Source organism: Sinocyclocheilus grahami, unplaced genomic scaffold, assembly GCF_001515645.1.
Source record: "Sinocyclocheilus grahami isolate Dianchi unplaced genomic scaffold, SAMN03320097.WGS_v1.1 scaffold180.1, whole genome shotgun sequence".
Taxonomy (NCBI): domain Eukaryota; kingdom Metazoa; phylum Chordata; class Actinopteri; order Cypriniformes; family Cyprinidae; genus Sinocyclocheilus; species Sinocyclocheilus grahami.
This window is the reverse complement of record NW_015505359.1, coordinates 33,474-55,148: the sequence shown is the minus strand read 5'-3', so window position 1 is coordinate 55,148 and position 21,675 is coordinate 33,474. Positions and strand designations below refer to the sequence as shown.

General features: G+C 37.9%; 1 protein-coding gene and 1 pseudogene across 3 annotated transcripts; one reads left to right on the top strand and one right to left on the bottom strand.

Moving 5' to 3' along the window:
• Nucleotides 1–6,718: 6,718 nt before the first annotated feature.
• Nucleotides 6,719–18,590, bottom strand: LOC107594149 (zinc finger protein 281-like). Of its 3 annotated transcripts, none has more exons than XM_016284094.1 (8): nt 18,450–18,590; nt 14,906–15,318; nt 14,693–14,809; nt 10,853–10,976; nt 10,652–10,735; nt 10,448–10,566; nt 8,237–9,933; nt 6,719–7,730 (listed from the first exon to the last, which is right to left on the bottom strand). In XM_016284094.1, the coding sequence occupies exons 2-8, from the start codon at nt 15,275–15,277 to the stop codon at nt 7,541–7,543; spliced, it is 2,703 nt and encodes a 900-aa protein (XP_016139580.1). In that variant the 5' UTR covers nt 15,278–15,318; nt 18,450–18,590; the 3' UTR covers nt 6,719–7,540. The 3 variants fall into 3 exon arrangements, with proteins under 3 accessions (XP_016139580.1, XP_016139581.1, XP_016139582.1); XM_016284095.1 differs by having other exon boundaries at nt 14,693–14,806; XM_016284096.1 differs by having other exon boundaries at nt 7,723–9,933.
• Nucleotides 18,591–20,975: 2,385 nt separating this feature from the next.
• LOC107594193 (G protein-activated inward rectifier potassium channel 1 pseudogene) lies at nt 20,976–21,675 on the top strand (annotated as a pseudogene).

Here is a 21,675-nt window from a genome sequence, read left to right as displayed (position 1 = left end):
CTCCAAAGGTTGTAGTACATTCCTAGATGCAAGACTGACTTGCTACACATTACATTTTGCCAATATCTCTCTTACTGTACATACAGTACTTAGTTATTCTTAGAAAACAGTACTAAAATTCACCAAAAAAGTTTTTCATGTTCCAAAGGCTGTAATCCATTTGTAGTGGCCATACTGACTTACTACAGGTGAAAGTTTGCCAATATAATCCTTACTGTACATTAAGTACATAATTAATCTTCAAAAACCATTACTGTAACTGACCAAAAGGGTTATTTCATGTCCAATGGCTGTAGTACATTTGTAGTTACGAGACGGACTTATTACAGGTGAAATTTTGCCAAAAATCTCCCTTACTGTACATACAGTACATAATTATTCTTAAAAAACAATTACTGTAATTCACCAAAATGTTTTTTTTGTATTCCAAAGGCTGTAGTATGTTTGTAGTTACAAGACAGATTTACTACTGGTGAAATATTGCCAATTTATTTCTTACTGTACGTTCTGTACATAATTGTTCTTAGAAAATATCTTTGATATAAATATCTTGGATATTGGCAAAATCTTACCTGTAGTAAGTCAGTCTCATAACTACAAATGTACTACAGCCTTTGGAACATGAAAAAACCCTTTTGGGCAATTATAGTAATTGTTTTCTAAGAATAATTCCCTTACTGTACATACAGTACATAATTATTCTTAAAAAACAATTACTGTAATTCACCAAAATGTTTTTTTTGTATTCCAAAGGCTGTAGTATGTTTGTAGTTACAAGACAGATTTACTACTGGTGAAATATTGCCAATTTATTTCTTACTGTACGTTCTGTACATAATTGTTCTTAGAAAATATCTTTGATATAAATATCTTGGATATTGGCAAAATCTTACCTGTAGTAAGTCAGTCTCATAACTACAAATGTACTACAGCCTTTGGAACATGAAAAAACCCTTTTGGGCAATTATAGTAATTGTTTTCTAAGAATAATTATGTACTGTATGTACAGTAAGGGTGATATTGGCAAACTTTCACCGGTAGTAAGTCAGTCTTGTAACTACAAATGTACTACAGCATTTGGAACATGAAAAAACCCTTTTGGTGAATTACAGTAATTATTTTTAAGAATAATCTTTTAATAATAATTATGTACTGTACGTACAGTAAGAAAGAAATTGGCAAAATTTCACCTGTAGTAAGTCAGTCTTGTAACTACAAATGCACTACAGCCTCTGGAACATGAAAAAACCCTTTTGGTGAATTACAGTCATTGTTTTCTAAGAATAATTCTGTATTGTACGTACAGTAAGAAAGAAATTGGCAAAATGTCACCTGTAGTAAATCAGTCTTGTAACTACAAACGTACTACAGCCTTTGGAACATGAACAAACCCTTTTGTTTTCTAAGAATAATTATGTACTGTACTTACAGTAAGGGAGATATAGGCAAAATCCCACCTTTAGTAAGTCAGTCTTGTAACTACAAACATACTACAGCCTTTGGAACATGAAAAAACCCTTTTGGTGAATTACTGTATTTTTTTCTAAGATTAGTTATGTAAAACTAATGGCAAACTTTCACCTGTAGTAAGTCAGTCTTGTAACTACAAACGTACTACAGCCTTTGAAACAAAACCCTTATGGTGAATTACAATTATAAATATAATAAAATATAATTATTTTCTAAGAATAATTATGTTTGTAGTTACAAGTCTGATTTACTACAGGTGAAATTTTGCCAATTTCTTTCTTACTGTGTGTACAGTACATAATTATTCGTAGAAAACAATTACTGTAATTCACCAAATTGTTTTTTTATGTTCCAAAGGCAGTAGTACATTCCCAGTGGCCAGACTGAATTACTACAGGTGAAAGTTTGCCAATATAATCCTTACTGTACATAATTAATCTTCAAAAACCATTACTGTAAATGACCAAAAGGGTTTTTTCCTGTTCCAAAGGCTGTAGTACATTTGTAGTTACGAGACGGACTTACTACATGTGAGATGTTGCCAATATCTTCCTTACTGTAAATACAGTACATAATTATTCTTAAATACAATTACTGTAATTCACCAAAAGGGTTTTTTCATGTTCCAAAGACTGTAGTACATTCCTAGTGGCCAGAATGACTTACTACAGGTGACATTTTTTCTAAGATTAATTATGTACTGCATGTACAATAAGGAAGATATTGGCAAAATTTCATGTGTAGTAAGTCAGTCTACAGTTTGCCCACAAGGCATTTACTATGGCATTGTAAACCTAATTTATTATTAATTATTGGACTTCGTTTTGTACCGAGGTAAATTTGCAGACGGTCCCTAAAGCAGCCTAGGTGAATATCCAGCGAATATCAAACCTAAAACTAACTTTACCGCGCTAGTTTCTGTGTGTGAAGACACTGCGCAGCGCAAATCCGTGAATGAATGTTCCGAAGTTAAGTAAACTTCAACGGATGTCCCCTGCTTCCCTTGCTCGAGGACTGGAATTGGGAACCTCTGGGCTATATCATGTGTCATTCACTGCTATCGTGATGTGAAGACACTTTCAACCAGCATTAACAAAACATTTTTCTGAAGACAATCACCTATTGCACCTTTAACGGCCCATGTCATCACTGCACTGATAGCACGTCATGTACCCAGAGTCAGACTTCTGATGACAAGATTTTGTATTTTTAAACCCACTGATTAATTTTGGGACCTTTGACACCAAACCCTTGATAAGCAAATGAACAAAGGCTGCTCTTAAATAATTACCATGTCATAAGATATATTGATGTATAACATTACTAATACTGTTCTTTTGTCAAAATTCACATGACAAATTGTACAGTATAGCCTACTGAAGAAGTGAATACACACAAACATCATCACTACTCAAATAGCCTGACACCATGCAACATTTTGTGACAAATGGTAGGTCAGACTGAATCATTGTCATAAAAGTTTACAGTCACATAAAAACTCTTAAAGTGTGTTGTCATCTGGTGTTTTATTAATCTAGAGTGCCTTAATGCAATTTACCCTTTTCTGAAATGTAGCACACACCAATCTAGTATCACCCAGGTCCAACTGGGTCACTGCGAGAACATCTGAATTAAAATTCATTAATTCAGGACTGATATCAACAGTTTTACCAGTATTTTACCTGGAATACCTGTATTGCATTGAAAATCCTTTTATTTCTAGATTACAAGGTTATAGTATGAAAGAGCTGAAAAAGAAAACCTATTAAAACTGTAAAGGACAACTGCATTTTCATTATTTAACATGTATACTGATTATGAGAGCTGAATCAGAGAGACATTATAAAGTGAATCTCACTAAATCTCGCTGTTAACTATACCCTTAAGCACATATACACTCTGCTATGTAATAAAAGGCTAAAATGTAATAAAACAGACTATTGTAAATTTTGACCAGAGTTCAAGTCATAACAGTCAAGCCTGGTTTACTGTAATTTTAAATGGTCCTGTTGCTAAGTCACTAACTCCATTTACTTGAAGTTCAACCTATTTTTTTTTTTACAGATGGCAAATAAAGAACAAGTATTTACAGCCATTGTGCATCTTGTATGTTTTGATTGAGATCTGGTTGACTGTAAAAAAAAAATGATTTGGTTAAATTGTTCAATCAGGAAACTATTTATCTTTCTGTTTCCCAGCAACATGAAACCTGTTTGTATGGGCTCATAAAATAAAGCCCTTTGTACTGTAATTTATGTATGATGTCTTTTTTCCACTAGAGGCTACAGAAAAGGTGTCTTCATGAAAATATGAATAAAAGAAGGTTTTGTTTTTTGTAAGATATACCAGCATGTGTTGCTGTCCATTTTATACTAATGCTGTCAGAACAGATCAATTTACATTTCAGAAAAGATTCAACCCAGACTGACTCAAACTCTGAGTCTTGCCCAGAGGAAATGATGTTTACTCATGCAAAATTAAGTCACATTTGACATCCAATAACAGAACACGGTTTTTCCTTGTTAGATAAATGGTAAATCACTTATTTTGATCTAATAGATCAATTCTGTTGTTGCAACAAAAGGGTATGAGTCAAGGAGATTTTATATGACTTGCGAATTTTGCTGCCACCTGGAGGTACATAACAGATAACGATTCAGTAAATAACCATATGGTAGGGATGTTTTTTTTACATTTCCTCTTTTGACAGCTATACACTCTAAAAAATGCTGGGTTAAACATAACCCAGCGCTGGGTAAAACATGGACAAACCCAGCTATTGGGTTGTTTTGACCCAGTGGTTGGGTTACTACCCAGAAGGTTGGGTTAAACATTTAACCTAACTGCTGGGTCAAAACAACCCAATAGCTGAGTTTGTTCATATTTAACCCAACATTTTTTAGAGTGTAGAGGTAAATGGCATGTCCTTTGAAAAACTCAAAACTATTTTCCCTTTTAATTTTTTTTTTGCAATTGTATGTTCATTTCCTTACAAATTAAATTCAGTCAAATGAATTAAGAGTACACATTGAGTATTTAATTTAAAAACTAAAATAAAGTACAAACTCCTAAAAGTTAGTTCTAAAACACTAGTTTGGTAAATGGCATTTACTGTAATTTTAAATGGTCCTGTTGCTAAGTCACTAACTCCATTTACTTGAAGTTCAACCTATTTTTTTTTTTACAGATGGCAAATAAAGAACAAGTATTTACAGCCATTGTGCATCTTGTATGTTTTGATTGAGATCTGGTTGACTGTAAAAAAAAAATGATTTGGTTAAATTGTTCAATCAGGAAACTATTTATCTTTCTGTTTCCCAGCAACATGAAACCTGTTTGTATGGGCTCATAAAATAAAGCCCTTTGTACTGTAATTTATGTATGATGTCTTTTTTCCACTAGAGGCTACAGAAAAGGTGTCTTCATGAAAATATGAATAAAAGAAGGTTTTGTTTTTTGTAAGATATACCAGCATGTGTTGCTGTCCATTTTATACTAATGCTGTCAGAACAGATCAATTTACATTTCAGAAAAGATTCAACCCAGACTGACTCAAACTCTGAGTCTTGCCCAGAGGAAATGATGTTTACTCATGCAAAATTAAGTCACATTTGACATCCAATAACAGAACACGGTTTTTCCTTGTTAGATAAATGGTAAATCACTTATTTTGATCTAATAGATCAATTCTGTTGTTGCAACAAAAGGGTATGAGTCAAGGAGATTTTATATGACTTGCGAATTTTGCTGCCACCTGGAGGTACATAACAGATAACGATTCAGTAAATAACCATATGGTAGGGATGTTTTTTTTACATTTCCTCTTTTGACAGCTATACACTCTAAAAAATGCTGGGTTAAACATAACCCAGCGCTGGGTAAAACATGGACAAACCCAGCTATTGGGTTGTTTTGACCCAGTGGTTGGGTTACTACCCAGAAGGTTGGGTTAAACATTTAACCTAACTGCTGGGTCAAAACAACCCAATAGCTGAGTTTGTTCATATTTAACCCAACATTTTTTAGAGTGTAGAGGTAAATTGCATTTTTTTTTTTTTTTTTTTTTTGCAATTGTATGTTCATTTCCTTACAAATTAAATTCAGTCAAATGAATTAAGAGTACACATTGAGTATTTAATTTTAATTAAAGTACAAACTCCTAAAAGTTAGTTCTAAAACACTAGTTTGGTAAATGGCAAAGCAACTACATTTTTTACTAAAACGTTAATACATCTAATTCAAACCATTTGCTTAAATATTTTGCCAAAAAAAAAAAAAAAGTGTACTCTTCATAGTACTTGTTGCAAAAATTGTTTCTAATTTGTCATCAGCTTATTATTATTATTATCCTCATTTCTTACCTTTGAGATGTCATTTAATTTGGCCATGACTGGTTTACAAGAAAAAGTTACATTATAATGTACACAATGGCATGAATGCTCTTTTTAAATCCCATTTTCATTCACACACCTTCTTCTCTATATTCATGTGACATACCCATAATTAAATCGATTCAAAAACACATTACTATTCATATTCCAAGGGAATCGCATAGATTTTTTCCCCCACATCACAACCTCAGGAACATCATTACTGAGAGTTGAGTAAACGGAGCATGAAAAGAAAAAACATTCTCATTTCCTGCTGTATTAACTGGCCTAATGTTATACTAACCTTATCTGGACAAATGTTAAAATATGGGTTGTTTTATAACAAAAGGTTTTTATTGGCTTACCTAATCATTTATAAAGTCATCTGACACGTACAGCCCTGTGACAAAAATTAGACTGAAGTCGGGACAATATATGCTACAAACATTTGGTGCAATAGTAATCAGAGGAAAGCCATAAAAAAATAAAATAAAATGAAAACTTCATATCATGCATTAGAAACAAAATTAAAACAAAAACATTTTTAGTGTTTTTGTACATTATTGTAAACAAAGTCTCTCTAGAAATCATATCAAAACACATGGCAAGCAACAAAAACAAGGGGGACATGACACAAATCACGAAAGTCTAGGGATTACTCTACAATGAAACACTGCTTGGCATCACCGCTTAACAGAAAAAAAAAATAATGCAATTGTACTCCAACAAATTAGCTTTATGTAAACACGGGTGGCTTCATATGATTATACAATAAGCTGACACATACTATAATATTTTCACTACATGAAACATGTCCCTGGTTTTCTCATGTTTACAATGATGAGGTATTTTAAGGTCAATCCTACTCTTCACGTCACTTTTTTTTTCATTCTATAAAAGCAAGGAACAAGTTTGGAGTGCAGCATTTAGACTTTGTTCTTGACACCATCAAAGCAATGGCATTTCTCTGGGACAGGTTTCCGTTTTTCACAGAAAGGCCTCACAACAGACAGTCTTGCTGCATGGGCCAAAAAACAGGAAGACAAAGAATCCCACCACTCTTTCTAAGGGCATTAAAAATTGCATTGGAAAGAAAACACCTCGTCTCAACATCAAGTCCTTCCCCAATTCACAGTTCATTCCATAAAAACACCACAGGTTTAGGTCCTTCCCATTCACTGGGTTCTTCTCCCTGCAATAATCTAAATGGGAAGCTTGCAATTTTGTCAGGCATGAAATTCAAAACTACACAATAAGAGGTAGAACTCCAATTGTTGCTGTTCAGCCCAAGTCAAAAAGTCATGATACCTGAACACATTCAGAGCAAAAATGCCCACACACACAAAAAAAGTGGCATTCATGTCCAATAACAGTGTTTTTAATAAAAAGAAAATATCACCTATACCCCCAATGAATATTCAAAAATTGCCTTTTGTTATGGCAGATTTGCGGTTCCCTCCATCACTTGTAAAAATCACAGCTTTCTTCATCAAAAATAATAGTTTTATGTGTCCTGAATCTGAACTCTTGCTTTCGGTGGTTTATAAAAGTGCTTATTTGATTCCTTGAGAGATCAAAGTGATGTCAGCTGACAAAAAGTAAAGTTTAAAGAAGGGGATAAGAATTACTGCTCACCCTGAGACAATAGTTACGTAGTTCCATGTAGCTACAAATAAATATCTACATACGCTTGAATGTTTCTATCTGCCTACTTGACTACCAGTATGTTTTTGTGTTTTAAACAAGGCCCTTAGGGATGAAAGGGTTTTCAGACTGATTTTGGAAGTACCATAAACTTTACAAACGCACAAGAAGTGGAAAGAGTTTCCAGTGTCATACCACTGAACATGCAGATTCCCAATTGGCTTTGTCTTTTTCTTCAAGGAATTTCTAAAAAACAAGAATGTTCACTGTCATTTCAAAAGTACACCTGTAAAATAAGGGTGCTAGTGCACCTCGTTTAAAAAAGTTACTGCTTTTTCCTGAGTAATACTTTAGAATAATTGTAACAGACAATACATTTTTTTGCCATTGAATACTGGGCCACTCCCTGACATCTGTTATTATTGTAAAACATCTTTCATTTTAAATGTAATCTTACAACTGGACTATGATTGCTAAGACATACAAGATTTCTGAAAAACTGTAATTTCACTGGAAATTTCATTTAAATCTACTCTTACATCACTATGCTAATACAATAAAATGACTAAAACACATTAAAAAGAAGAACATGAAAAATTGCATTTGAGGTCTTGATGACCTTCCCTGGTAACGTCTTCTAATGACATTTAATGGCAGTGTATTAATTAAAGTTTTAATCAGTGAGGAGAGGGAAGCATTGGAGACAGTCCTCATCCCACATACAGGGTCAGGTATGCTCCCTCAACCTTCACCTGTAACTTTGGCTTGTGGGGGTTTTGGATCCTGAGCTAGCTGGCTCATTGACATCTGCTAACAGACTAGTATACCCTGAGAATTCAGACACTGGAGTCCGCTGTATCCTGTGGTCAACCTCTGCGACACCCACTCGCGGGTCTCCACCATAACCAAGTGGGGTTTGGTGACCAGACTTGAATTGAGACCCGAAGGCTTGGGCGAAGTTCTCTATCTGGTAGGTGGAACGCATGTCCACTTGCTTAGATGGCTCCAGGGCAGTGAGGTCAGGGTAGACAGAGCCGTTAGCCGAGCCGCCACCTGTGCCGTTCCCGTTGTTGCTGCTGTTGGCCGAAGAGCCACTGTTCTTGGACTGCTGGTCTTTCTGGCCACCCTTGGTCAGCTCCTGAGTTGAGAGAGGGTATGGCGGCGAGTGCTGCTTCTCCAGCTGGTCGGTGAGCTCTTGAGATGGGGTAAGCTGCTGGTGAGGGGCTGGCCCCAGACTGCTGAGATGAAAGGCCTGTTGAGAAGATGGTGAGGCATGGGAAGTTGACGGAGAACCAACCAGCATTCCAAAATGGGACTTGCTTAGGGATGTTGAGGAGGAAGATGCAAAAGAAGAAGAAACAGGCTGTCCAAATCCACACTCCAGTGGCGAGGTGGTGTAGATGTTTTTGTCTGGGAAGAGTGTACTAGCAGGGCTGCTGCTAGACGACAAGAGGCTTGGGAAGGGTCCAGATGGGCCCAAAATAAAGTTGCTGCTATGGCTGGTTCTCTCCAGGGTCTGGAGCAAGAATTTAGAGTACTCGTTCATCACCCCATTCTTGTCTCCAGAGCCGGGAGATCTCTCATCCTGACCCAAATCAGAGGTGGTGGAGGCAGCCTGCAATTCCACGTGGTGCGAATCTTGCAGATCGAATGTCACATCATGGTGAGAGCCATCCGATTTGTGGCTGTAGTGGTCCAGCAGGCTCTGCAGCACCTCATCTGGGATCCCTGATTTGTCATGCTTGTCAACGCTTACCAAAGGCGAGGTGTCAAGCAAGGCAAGTGTAGGTTCTCCTATACCACCCTGGATTACTGTTGGCTGTGGAAGGTGGACAGAGCTGAAGTCAGCTGCGCTGTTAGCAGCATGCAGGTACCGTCTCTTTTTCAAAAACTGCATGGCATCATCATAATTGCTGCTGGTACCTCCTTGTTTGGGTCCACTGGAGGTTTGGAGGAGGCCGAGACCATCCATATTTCCGGCACCAGACATGTCCATAGAGCCTGGTTTGTGCATCAGCAGCTTCTGCTCGTGGTTGGGCTCCTCCATAGAAACTGCACCCTTGTCATTTCCCTTGTGGCCACCTTTCTTAAAGACAAGCTTGGGTGTGTGTCCATGCTGGTTGTCTATGCTCGTCTCATCCAGAGCCCCTGAAGATGATGCCCCCAATCCACTGGGGATGTCCAAGGCATAGTCTTGTGGGCCGAGTGCCATCTGCACTCCTCCTCCCGCAGCTGCTCCTTTCTTCCTTCGTCGCTCTCCTCCATCATTGCTACTTTTGGACTTGCCCCTCTTGCGTGGTGGGGCGCTAGTGTTTCCCTGAGTGAGTAGGTAGCTGCCTTGACCCATGTCATCATCTCCAAGGTCCAGCAAACCTGGTTCTAGACCTTTCTTCATGGCTTCTCCACAGGTTCTCTTGTGCTTCAGTAATCGATCCGTCCGTGAGAAATACTACGGAGCAAGAAAAATATGTTTTAAGTCATGCTCATAATTTTTTTTCCGGATCAATGCATTTGTTAAAAAAAAAAAACATTGGGTGCTTCTCAATACTCAAATTGATGCTTCTTCATTTCCTTGCTCATTGTTCTGACTCAGATTTAAATCAAACTTAGCCATCTTGAAGGCTCAATTTTACACAATTTTTAATGTAAGAGTGGGCACAGCCATTATTCCCCCAGTGTCATCCACTTCCAGTTATTTTAGATACACCAAAACAGTCTATGTCACTCAATGCAAACTGGTAGTTGTTATATTTTAATATATTATTGTAATCAAACACACTTGCATGTAGCACATATAGCTGTACTGTTCACTGCACTTTGTTATCCTTCCAAGCTGTTTATCTATAGCAGCTAATATTGTGGACACTCTTATTTGTCACTGACCCAAATATTTTATATTTCAATCAAAATCCATTTTCATTATTACTACTACTTTCATACTAGATAATTATCTGAGGATTCACCTGTAGACAGGTGTCACATTTATAAGGCTTTTCTCCACTGTGTGTCCTTTTGTGTCTCTCCATGTGGTACTTCTGAATAAAGCGCATGTTGCACTGGTCACAGCTGAATGGTTTCTCCCCTGTTAAGCAAGAAAAAAAAAGGAGTCTCGGCACCATCTTAATATGTGCCTATGACAAGTATAAGACAAAAGTAAACAGACTCACCGCTGTGGATTTTCTCATGCCGTTGCAGCAGATACTTCTGTATGAAGCTCATATTACACTGACTGCACCTGAAAGGCCTCTCACCTGTAAAATAAAAAGCAAATGCATTTTACCACATTAATGTTGGTCACCAGAACCATCCCATGAATACAGAGTCTGAATCTCTCTGCTCTAGTGGAGTTAACAGTAAAATCTGCTCACCTGTGTGAATGAGGACATGTCTACGCAGATGATATGAACTGCGGAAGGCTGCATTGCAGTGCTCGCATATATGCGGTTTAGAGTTGGGAGAGAGGGGCCCAGCATCACCATCCAGCATGAGCGACTAAAAACAGCAGATAGACAAAGACATTAAACACCTGCATGTAAACTAATAAAATAACTAATTTTTTAGCCCATACATACACACATGCATATGTCTGTATATTTGAAAAGTCATGACAGATGTAGGTGTATCTGAGATGTCTCAGGTTAATGTTAAAATAAAAGTTGATAAATAAACTAGGGGTCGACCGATTATCGGCCTGGCCGATTATCGACGCCGATATTAAGCATTTCTATAATTATCGTTTTCGGCCATTTTCAAAACCGATTTGTCGATAAAATAACTTCATTTTGAAACACGCTATTTGGCTCTGATGCAGCCTGTCAGAGCTCACCACTCTGTGGCCTAAAGCAATCTCTGCCCACCGCCCATCTGATTTGTTGGGAGTCACGAGTCCGACCAATCAATGCGGAATTCACTCTCACTCCGAAAGCGCTTGCTAACTGCAGCTGCTTCAGTGATCACGCATCAGTTGTCTCTCAAAGGTAAGGCAGCAGCAGACGTTACTTAGGTTGCAATAAATCACAATCCACTAACGTTACACTGAAGTTGCAAAACACCTCAATATTATCTATGATGTCCGCGATGCAGAAAATGTGGACGGAATCGCAGAATCCAGTCATATAAATGGAATTTACTGTATGACGCGGAATTTGTCTAAGTTTGGATGAATTAATCAAACGTAGGTCAGTACACTTAAATAGAGTCGCGATATGGACTAGTATCTGTAAATATTAAGCCGCAAAAATACTATTTAAATATGAATCCTGCATGTTCTGCATGTCTCTGTGTATGTAAATGGCACAGACGCGCGGTTTTGTTTTCTAAACATACAAAGTGTGCGACGCCCGCAGTGATTTCAGCTTCTGTCGTATCACTACATGAGGACATAAATACATGAACAACTCCAGAACTGCTCTGACTCCCTCTGAGAGTCACTTCATGAGCATTTGACAGTTTCATGAGTTTCAGAGTAAAACTGCAGTGTTTCCCACAGACTTGCACTCGTTTATGGCGGCATGTATATGCAAATTCATTCTCTGCCAGCAGGAGGCGCTGTTGGGGTGGTAGCGATCAAGGTTTCCCCGGTAACTCTGTACACAATGCTGCTCATGTTTATTCATGAGTCAAACTGTGGCAAGCACTTCAAATAAATCAATGTATGGGAAACACTTACATAAGCTACAGAAACTTAAAAGTTCCTCATGGCAACCCATCAAAATATAAGTTCGGGTTAGAAACATACAAAGTGTGCGACGCCCGCAGTGATTTCAGCTTCTGTCGTATCACTACATGAGGACATAAATACATGAACAACTCCAGAACTGCTCTGACTCCCTCTGAGAGTCACTTCATGAGCATTTGACAGTTTCATGAGTTTCAGAGTAAAACTGCAGTGTTTCCCACAGACTTGCACTCGTTTATGGCGGCATGTATATGCAAATTCATTCTCTGCCAGCAGGAGGCGCTGTTGGGGTGGTAGCGATCAAGGTTTCCCCGGTAACTCTGTACACAATGCTGCTCATGTTTATTCATGAGTCAAACTGTGGCAAGCACTACAAATAAATCAATGTATGGGAAACACTGTACATGGCCTGTACAAAGGCCAGAGGGCGCTCTCGTGCTGAAACTCCAAATACGCCTCGCAGAAGAAACCCAGAAAATGCTGCAGCTGATTAAACAGAAGATTCAACTGCTTTCATTGATTCAACGTGACTAATTAACACACGACTACGGCAATATACGGTTTATCTGAGTTATTATTATTATAATTTTCATTAAAATAAAGTATATTTATAATGCAATGCCTTTATCACTGCTTAAATACTATGAAATATGTTGCGTGCCTTATTCTGTGTAAGATGCCACATCATCTCACAGAAGAATTTATTTCAAAAACTCTACTGACGTTATGAAGTGAGTTTGGAGTAAAAATATGTTATTAAATGTGGTATTTTCACATGCTTTCAGATGGAGCAGCATTTACTTCACAGAGCCGTAGTTCACTGAGAAGCTATGCAAACAGATGTCATTATCGCGAATGATTTCTTCGATTTCAATAATCGCGCAATAAAATCGTCTGCGATTTTTTTGCGTAACTTGTCAGTGAATCATGGCTATGTGCAGTAAATTCTGCTCCATCTGAAAGCACGTGATGATTTCCTGCTGATTACAGAACCGGCTTTTTTAACAAAATGCACATGACAATCGCATTCGATTAATCGTGCAGACCTAGTTTAACTCTCATTTGATTAAAAGATAAATTAAATTGATTTATGCCTTCATTTGCACTGTACTGTAAATCAAAACTAACTGAAATTTCTAGTGTCACATAGGCCAAGACATTTCAATAGGCTATTGAACTAATGGCGCTTTTCCACTGCGTGGTACGACTCGGCACAGCTCAGTACAGCACGGCACGGCACGGCACGGTTCAGCTCGGCACGGTTTGCGTTTCCACTGCAGTTCAGTACCGCTTTAGTGTGGGCGGGATTATTCACATGTTATAGCTGCGCCGCCTCTACTACCACGACTCCTAAAATCAACTTTTTCATTCCGCGTCGCCCCATCAAGCTCTCGCTGGATCCGCTCCTCTGCTATCAACGAGAGGAACGTCTGTTCTTCCGCAACAGACAACAAAACCTTTTGGTTGTTAAAAAAGGTCCGCTCGTTCAAAACAGTTGCGTTCGATCCTTCGCTGACTGTTCTGATTTAAATCTAGCGGTTCTTTTGTGTTTATGTCGCAAGTTCAGTGAAGCAGGTAGTGACGATTCTCTCTGGCCAATCCGTGATCAGCAGAATTTAAACGTCACATTTTGGTAACTGTACGGTTCACTTGGAACCCCAACCGAGGTGGTACTAAAAAAAAGTACCAGGTACTGTACCCAGTGGAAAACCCCCCAAAAGTGAACCGTACCATGCAGTGGAAAAGCGCCATAAGTGTGCCTGTAAAAGGCTATTAGTGTTATAGTTTCATGAAAATAGTTGCAGTCTTCTTAACAACTTCTACAATATAGCTATGAAGACAATTAAATTATTTACACATTATTATATACATTTTTTACATTAATCCATTGATGTGCATTAGACGATGAATTGAATAGTCACCTCTACTATTGTAGGTTGTTTTAGCCATCAGAAAATAATTAATGAGGAATTATGAGAGGTTATGCCATTACAAATACATTTCTAACATGTACATTATTGAAGCCAAATACTTACATTTCCCCAAGCTGTTTAGCTGTAGTACAGTATTCATAGGCTTAATCATGAAGCATACAGTGGCCCCACTTTTAACTCTCTCTTTATATTACCCTTATTGCAGATGGATGCACAGAGGAAGACAAGAGTAAGAAGTGCAGTGTGGGAGTACTACACTCAACCAACACCAGTGAAGGCAGAGCCCTTGTTAGTCTTAATTTTGACATTCATTTTCATTTTTACATCAGACATATATCGGTTGAAAATATCGATTATCAGTCTATTTGATCTGTAATAATCGGTATCGGCCCTGAAAAACACATATCGGTCGACCCCTAAAATAAACGAACACTTCTGTAGACAATTACATTTCTGCTATTGGCATACACTGTCATACAAAAGTGTCTAAAAAGAATGTGCACGATCTATTTGTGACAGTTACATCACAATGTTTGCAATTCAAAATCCTACAAACTCTTTAAATGACACAGTGACTGATAAAAGGGTATACATACCTTTGCAGAATCTCCTTGTTTCCTTCTGGCTTTGCCATCTGGTCCTTCTCCATTTGCTCTCCTTCCTCTTCTAGGCCCAGATTCTTTTGGGTCTTTCCCCAGTCTTCCAGAAAACTGCTAATGAAGCACAGAAAAATGGCATGAAATAAAAACAAAAAATAAAGACAGTACAGTATGCAGTGTATCGATAACTCATTTATCATCTAGACTTACGTTACTAAGGCTTAGGTCATGCAAAAGCATATTCTGGTTGTTGCTGAGCGACATGTCCAGCATATCAGTGCTTTTTCCTCCTGCTGTTCCAGTTCCTGTTGCATACATCGGGAGGCGGTAATCCAACTCACTTAGCTTCTCCTGTTTGATACCCATACTGTGGATAAAGCCACCACCATGGTCAGGAGAGTCACGCTCCTTCTTCAGAACCATCTCTTGGGGCAGATCCGACATGGAGGTTTGCGAAGTCAGGCACGTGAAACTGGTCACCGGAGGTAAATGGCTGAACATGATCATGCTGGGGGGAAAGTTGGGGTCCATGCCACCGTTCCGTAAAAACTCATTGCCTAGCTTGTCTTGGATAATACTCATGCTTGGGTCTTCAACAGGCCAAAGTTCATTGATGAAATATGCTATGAAGACATGAAAATATGTGACGAATTATGAATTAATCTAGTATATTGATGCCATATACTAATGAGTAATAGATTAGTCATTTATAGAAAAAAATATAGGTTTAGTGAAAATAAGTGTATTAGTGTAATAATGTGCAATGCTTCATTTTCTTTTATTATTCATTAATAAGGTAATTACACTAGCTAATGATTCAGGGAATTGTGCACATTATGTGTATGATATGCCATCATGTGATGCAGCTTTCATGACCAAGCAAAATCAGAGAATTGTTCCACTACTGCTGAATTGGTTTTCCAAGTTGCAATGTGTATTACACCAGAGGTTATCAGATATCTCTAAAATCAAGATCATAATTGCTATGCTGTGCACTGGCAATTAAAGACCTCTCCAAAGTCAGAAATATTCTAGTGATTTACCTTATTACTGAAGCAGCTATGAAAGCTGACTAAACCACCAATTATATAGGCAACTTCAAAACCATCATTGTATTATTTCAAAATCATAATCGTTCGTTGTCTTTAAATCGTCAAGAATATTTATAATCTAAGTAGTCTATAATCTATAGTCTAAGTGGGGAAATATTAAAGTTTTCTATAGGGCCTAATTAGTCCATTTAAAATATAACAGGACATGATGGCGATTCTTGTGTTTAGATCATTTCAACCAAACTCGGGTCATCAACCCATAAACAATAATATGATAATACTACTACTACTAATAAATTGTTTTAGTTTTGATTACCTATTGGTATATGCACAAGTTAAAAGAAATAAATACATACAACCCTAAGAACCGGATTGGTCCTTTTTGATGATCCCTTAGCTAACCTTAGCATCATTAGATTAGAGATTAAAAGGACGACTTTGAAACAGTTTTTGCAAACACACAGTAAATTGCTTCAATACATACTTTAAACACCCTTAATATGCAGTGTATTACCTTTTCAGAAAATAAAACACGGTCCAAGCGGAGTCTGCGGGTGCCCCAGCATTGTTCTCTATTGTGATCAGCTAACGTTAATGGATAGCTGCTTAATCTTATTGCTATAACTCTTTTTAAGTATTAGTTTAGGGACACGAATACATTAATGTCACATAGTTGCTATGGTTATTAAATACGTTTACATAGCTGAACCGTGTAAAATGTAACCCGTTTAATCAAATCCGGCTAATCTAGTCGTTCATCACAATTACCAAACACATCTCGATCTAACGTAAATGACTCCATTAGCAGCTAATGGCTAACGTTAACTAAAGCGAAAGCGTAAGACACGAGAACTTCAATAAGATTTTAAACAAACTCGTGTGTGTACATATAGACACATTTACACACGAATACACTATATAAGAAAGATAAAACTAAAAGACACAACCAAAATTAAGCGTTTTGTTTAACTACGTGACAAACGGGGCTAGCCAGCAATAGCATGCAGATGAAAGAGCTACTGCTAACTGCCCATCTCCACACCGCATGCGATGCGCTATAAAGCCCCCATAACAAACGAAGAATCGCGCGCTTCCCGTGTAGTTTCTTTGATAATAACAGCATTGCTGCAATTTTGTCGCCTTTCTCGTGCTTGCCCTGTACCCGAGTGATATATCGTGACCATTCATCACCATCACTAATTATAGCGCGCGCACACAGTAAAACAATCCGCCGTGAATATGCGGCGATAAATGCGATGTAAAGAGCACACTGAGACTGGTATGTGTACGCCTGCAAAGGTAGATTTTATTGTTTTTTTTGCTAAAAAAGCGCTTATAATCTAAGTAGTCTATAATCTATAGTCTAAGTGGGGAAATATTAAAGTTTTCTATAGGGCCTAATTAGTCCATTTAAAATATAACAGGACATGATGGCGATTCTTGTGTTTAGATCATTTCAACCAAACTCGGGTCATCAACCCATAAACAATAATATGATAATACTACTACTAATAATAAATTGTTTTAGTTTTGATTACCTATTGGTATATGCACAAGTTAAAAGAAATAAATACATACAACCCTAAGAACCGGATTGGTCCTTTTTGATGATCCCTTAGCATCATTAGATTAGAGATTAAAAGGACGACTTTGAAACAGTTTTTGCAAACACACAGTAAATTGCTTCAATACATACTTTAAACACCCTTAATATGCAGTGTATTACCTTTTCAGAAAATAAAACACGGTCCAAGCGGAGTCTGCGGGTGCCCCAGCATTGTTCTCTATTGTGATCAGCTAACGTTAATGGATAGCTGCTTAATCTTATTGCTATAACTCTTTTTAAGTATTAGTTTAGGGACACGAATACATTAATGTCACATAGTTGCTATGGTTATTAAATACGTTTACATAGCTGAACCGTGTAAAATGTAACCCGTTTAATCAAATCCGGCTAATCTAGTCGTTCATCACAATTACCAAACACATCTCGATCTAACGTAAATGACTCCATTAGCAGCTAATGGCTAACGTTAACTAAAGCGAAAGCGTAAGACACGAGAACTTCAATAAGATTTTAAACAAACTCGTGTGTGTACATATAGACACATTTACACACGAATACACTATATAAGAAAGATAAAACTAAAAGACACAACCAAAATTAAGCGTTTTGTTTAACTACGTGACAAACGGGGCTAGCCAGCAATAGCATGCAGATGAAAGAGCTACTGCTAACTGCCCATCTCCACACCGCATGCGATGCGCTATAAAGCCCCCATAACAAACGAAGAATCGCGCGCTTCCCGTGTAGTTTCTTTGATAATAACAGCATTGCTGCAATTTTGTCGCCTTTCTCGTGCTTGCCCTGTACCCGAGTGATATATCGTGACCATTCATCACCATCACTAATTATAGCGCGCGCACACAGTAAAACAATCCGCCGTGAATATGCGGCGATAAATGCGATGTAAAGAGCACACTGAGACTGGTATGTGTACGCCTGCAAAGGTAGATTTTATTGTTTTTTTTGCTAAAAAAGCGCCTTAATCGCCTCAGTCAGCAGAAACAATGATGCTCGGCGCTGAAACGCATCTCTCGCTTGAGCAGTTGTGATTTCATTTGGAGCTTTCAGCCGTGCGCAATCCCTCATCTTTAAAATCTCGGGCACAAATAAATAGTACAAACGCAATCCCACTTACTTGTACATGACCACGGCCGACTCGTAGCATTCAAATGAATCCCGGCGCTCGATTCTTTGAGTTACTTTACAGCCAAAACATTGTTCTCTTGCAGCTGTTGGCTTCTTCCATGTTGTGTCGACGCTGGGAATTATGGGTTGAGCGGACGGGTCGTGAGAGGAGACAGACGGATACAGGCAAGTCAAGCAGGGGGCCACTATGCAAATGAAGATTGTGCCAATCTGAACATCTGCGACTTTGTCCGGCGTGCAAATTAGTTCTTTACAAAATTGCTGGGACGTTTTTTATTATTAGCCTGCTTATTTCTCTAATCGGTCTATATAGACACTTTTATATAACATATCTATCTATCTATCTTACATGAACTAATTTTACTGAACAATTAAAATAAACATTTTTAGCGTATTTATCTTTTTACAGAATTTTAAAAAATGTGCTAAATATTTTAATCACCAACTTTCATGCATGTGCATATAAACTGGATGTGACAGTAACTTTTCAGAAAAAAATAATATATATTTTTTTGGCATATTTTGTCATATTTTTACATCAGCTCACAAAATAAGGTGTAGCCTAGTCTAAATCTTCAAACGTTGCCAATTCACATTCATTCACATAAAGCCTTTGTAAACTGTGTTTTGCTATTCAGAACTCTAGAAAAAAACAGCAGCCCATTGATTGCTCAGAGCGGCCTGCAGCGTAAGCACTCTGTCCTGCCTGAAATTTACAGTCTCTTTTGCTTTGCTTTACAGTTTACTATGGCTAATGCCTGAGAAGTGTTTATATTATACAGTGTTTTTACTGGCCCAGGCTGTCTTATGAGTATCTGAAAAAGATAATGATCAACATTTTGAAAATTAAACCTCTAAAAATCATTGAAATGTGCAACTGAATGTTCTCCCCCAGGTCAAAAAAGTTCATTTGAGGTGCATGCTATGCACAAAAAACAAACAAACAAACAAAAAAAAACATCCCCTGCACTCATCTGTCTAAACTGGAAACTGCATGCTGTACTTCATAAGCTTTGATATGTTTCTTTGTACAGATATTTGAAGGAAAATCATGTCGGCTTGTGTATGCAAAGACGATGGCCTCCCTTGAGTTTTGTGGTTAGAATGGCAGGGCATTCTGTATCTCACTCAGGCTGAGGAATTTGACTAAGATTAAATGTCACCTGAGACTTCATGCTGAGTACGAGCTGTGAGGAACAAAGAGAAAAAATCATTGAAATGTGCAACTTTATTTATTTTATATGCTAAATATTAAAATTCATTTTGCAAGCGAAAGCAGAGAAAAAAAAAAAAAGACCTCAAAAGGTACATTGATGACATTCTTATATGTGATGTGCTTTGAGTTCACACGCATATGTGGGAAGTGCAATCCACACTTAGTTTGAGCAACAGTCAGGGACTGTCAGCTGATGTCTCTCCACTACCTTTATCACACCGGCAGATGACACATCTTGTGTTCCCCTTTGAAGGTTTTGCACTTGTGTTTTATAATTCCCTTAAAATAAGAACATTTGTGTATGTGTGTGTGTGTGTGTGTGTGTGTGTGTGTGTGTGACAGTGGCACTGCATCTATACTTGTGAAAACTCTCACTCTTTTCCTGGGAACACCACCGTGATTGGTGCTCTCAGTCTGTTCACCATCTGTGGCCTTCAGCACAGGCAGCCAACCCCGCTGACTTCACTGCCAATCTCTAATGTTAATATGGAAACACAAGGCTATGTGTAAAGGTAGATTAACAACCTGTGCTTGTTGACTGAAGATGCCCTTTAAAAGATTTTGTTATGCGTGCAGACATCTGTCCATATTAAATAAAAAAACTGAGTTATATGTCATGTAATTCTGACCGCTGCTCTGTCTGTGGGTGAGTAGTTGACACAATACAGGACACAGCTGTCACTGTCATATTATAGCCTACTTGAACTAAAATGCTTCTAAACAGCAGTGCAATTACACATTCGATTTTATGACCTACATGGAATATTTTTTGTAGTTTTAAAAATTATTGTTGCACCACTGCAAATAGTGACCAGTCATATGATCTAAAATATACACTTACGTTAAAAAAAAAAAAAATCCTAATGGAAATGTAATTTTTAAAAAATGTAAATTAGCATATTAATGTAATTTTTAAATTAGTAATTTTAAGTAATGTAGTGGAGTAATGTGAATAATTTGTATGAAATAATTTACATGGACAACAATATACTGGTAACTATCAAAAGTCTGTAAAAATGGAGAAATGGAGAAACTCTAGGTTGATTGGTTTCTCTCTCTCTCTCTCTCTCTCTCTCTCTTTATATATATATATATATATATATATATATATATATATATATAAAATATTTCAATTACATAATAAACATAATAAAATTATACATAAAAAAAAAAATTATTATTTTGAATTTCGTCAAGCATGGAGCATTCTGACTTTGGAAGGTCTTTAGATTTCTTTCTTTGATCAACAGCTTGTATTATATTCATATATTCTCTTTCTTTTCTTTCTAATATGAATCTATGGCTTCCCTTTCAGGCATGACGTGCCAGGCGCGAACTTCTTACACAGAGGACGAAGTTCTGTGGGGTCACCGCTTCCTACCTGTCATGTCACTGGAGGAGGGATTCTTCAGGGTGGATTACTCTCAGTTCCACAACACGTTTGAGGTGCCCACTCCTCCATACAGTGTGAAAGAGCAAGATGAAAAGTCATCCCTGCCCTCCCCCGGTCCTGTACTCTCCCCCACATTGCTTGATGGTCGTAGTCGCAGAGAGCACATCTTCTCTTTAGATGGGGTTCCTCACACCGATGAACCCGTGACCAAATTACCCAGCAAGCGCCAACGTATGAGCTCCAAGAATGGAAAAGAGGTCCTAAAAACTGGAAGCACGCTGCCAACGGAAAAGGCCTCCAGCACGGGGGACCTGCCCCTCAGGGTTCAGCGACTCGGGTCCCTTGTGGGTCAAGCAGAGGTGGAAAATCAGCTCCAGCTCAAAACTCTTAAGCTGAGTTCAGAAACCCACACCCAGTCTGCAGGAGAACTAGAGCATCACAGACTGGTCCCAATACCTGCTCCGGTCCCAGGGCTGAGCCTTAATCCATTGCCTGCATCCAGTGGCCGACCAGAGGACAACCTCCCCCCAAAATTACGCAGAATGAATGCAGACCACTGAATGGGTCTTTATTTCTCACACAGAGATGAACATTGAGGCTTAGAAG

Bases quoted from the DNA above. Each gene is read 5' to 3' on its own strand.
- LOC107594149 (XM_016284094.1), bottom strand. From the start codon at position 15,277: ATGAGTATTATCCAAGACAAGCTAGGCAATGAGTTTTTACGGAACGGT. The intron at 10,736-10,852 runs GTGAGCAGATTT...TTTATTTTACAG, and splicing joins ACATGTCCTCATTCACACAG to GTGAGAGGCCTTTCAGGTGC. The intron at 7,731-8,236 runs GTGAAGGTTGAG...CTTGTTTTTTAG, and splicing joins CCCACAAGCCAAAGTTACAG to AAATTCCTTGAAGAAAAAGA.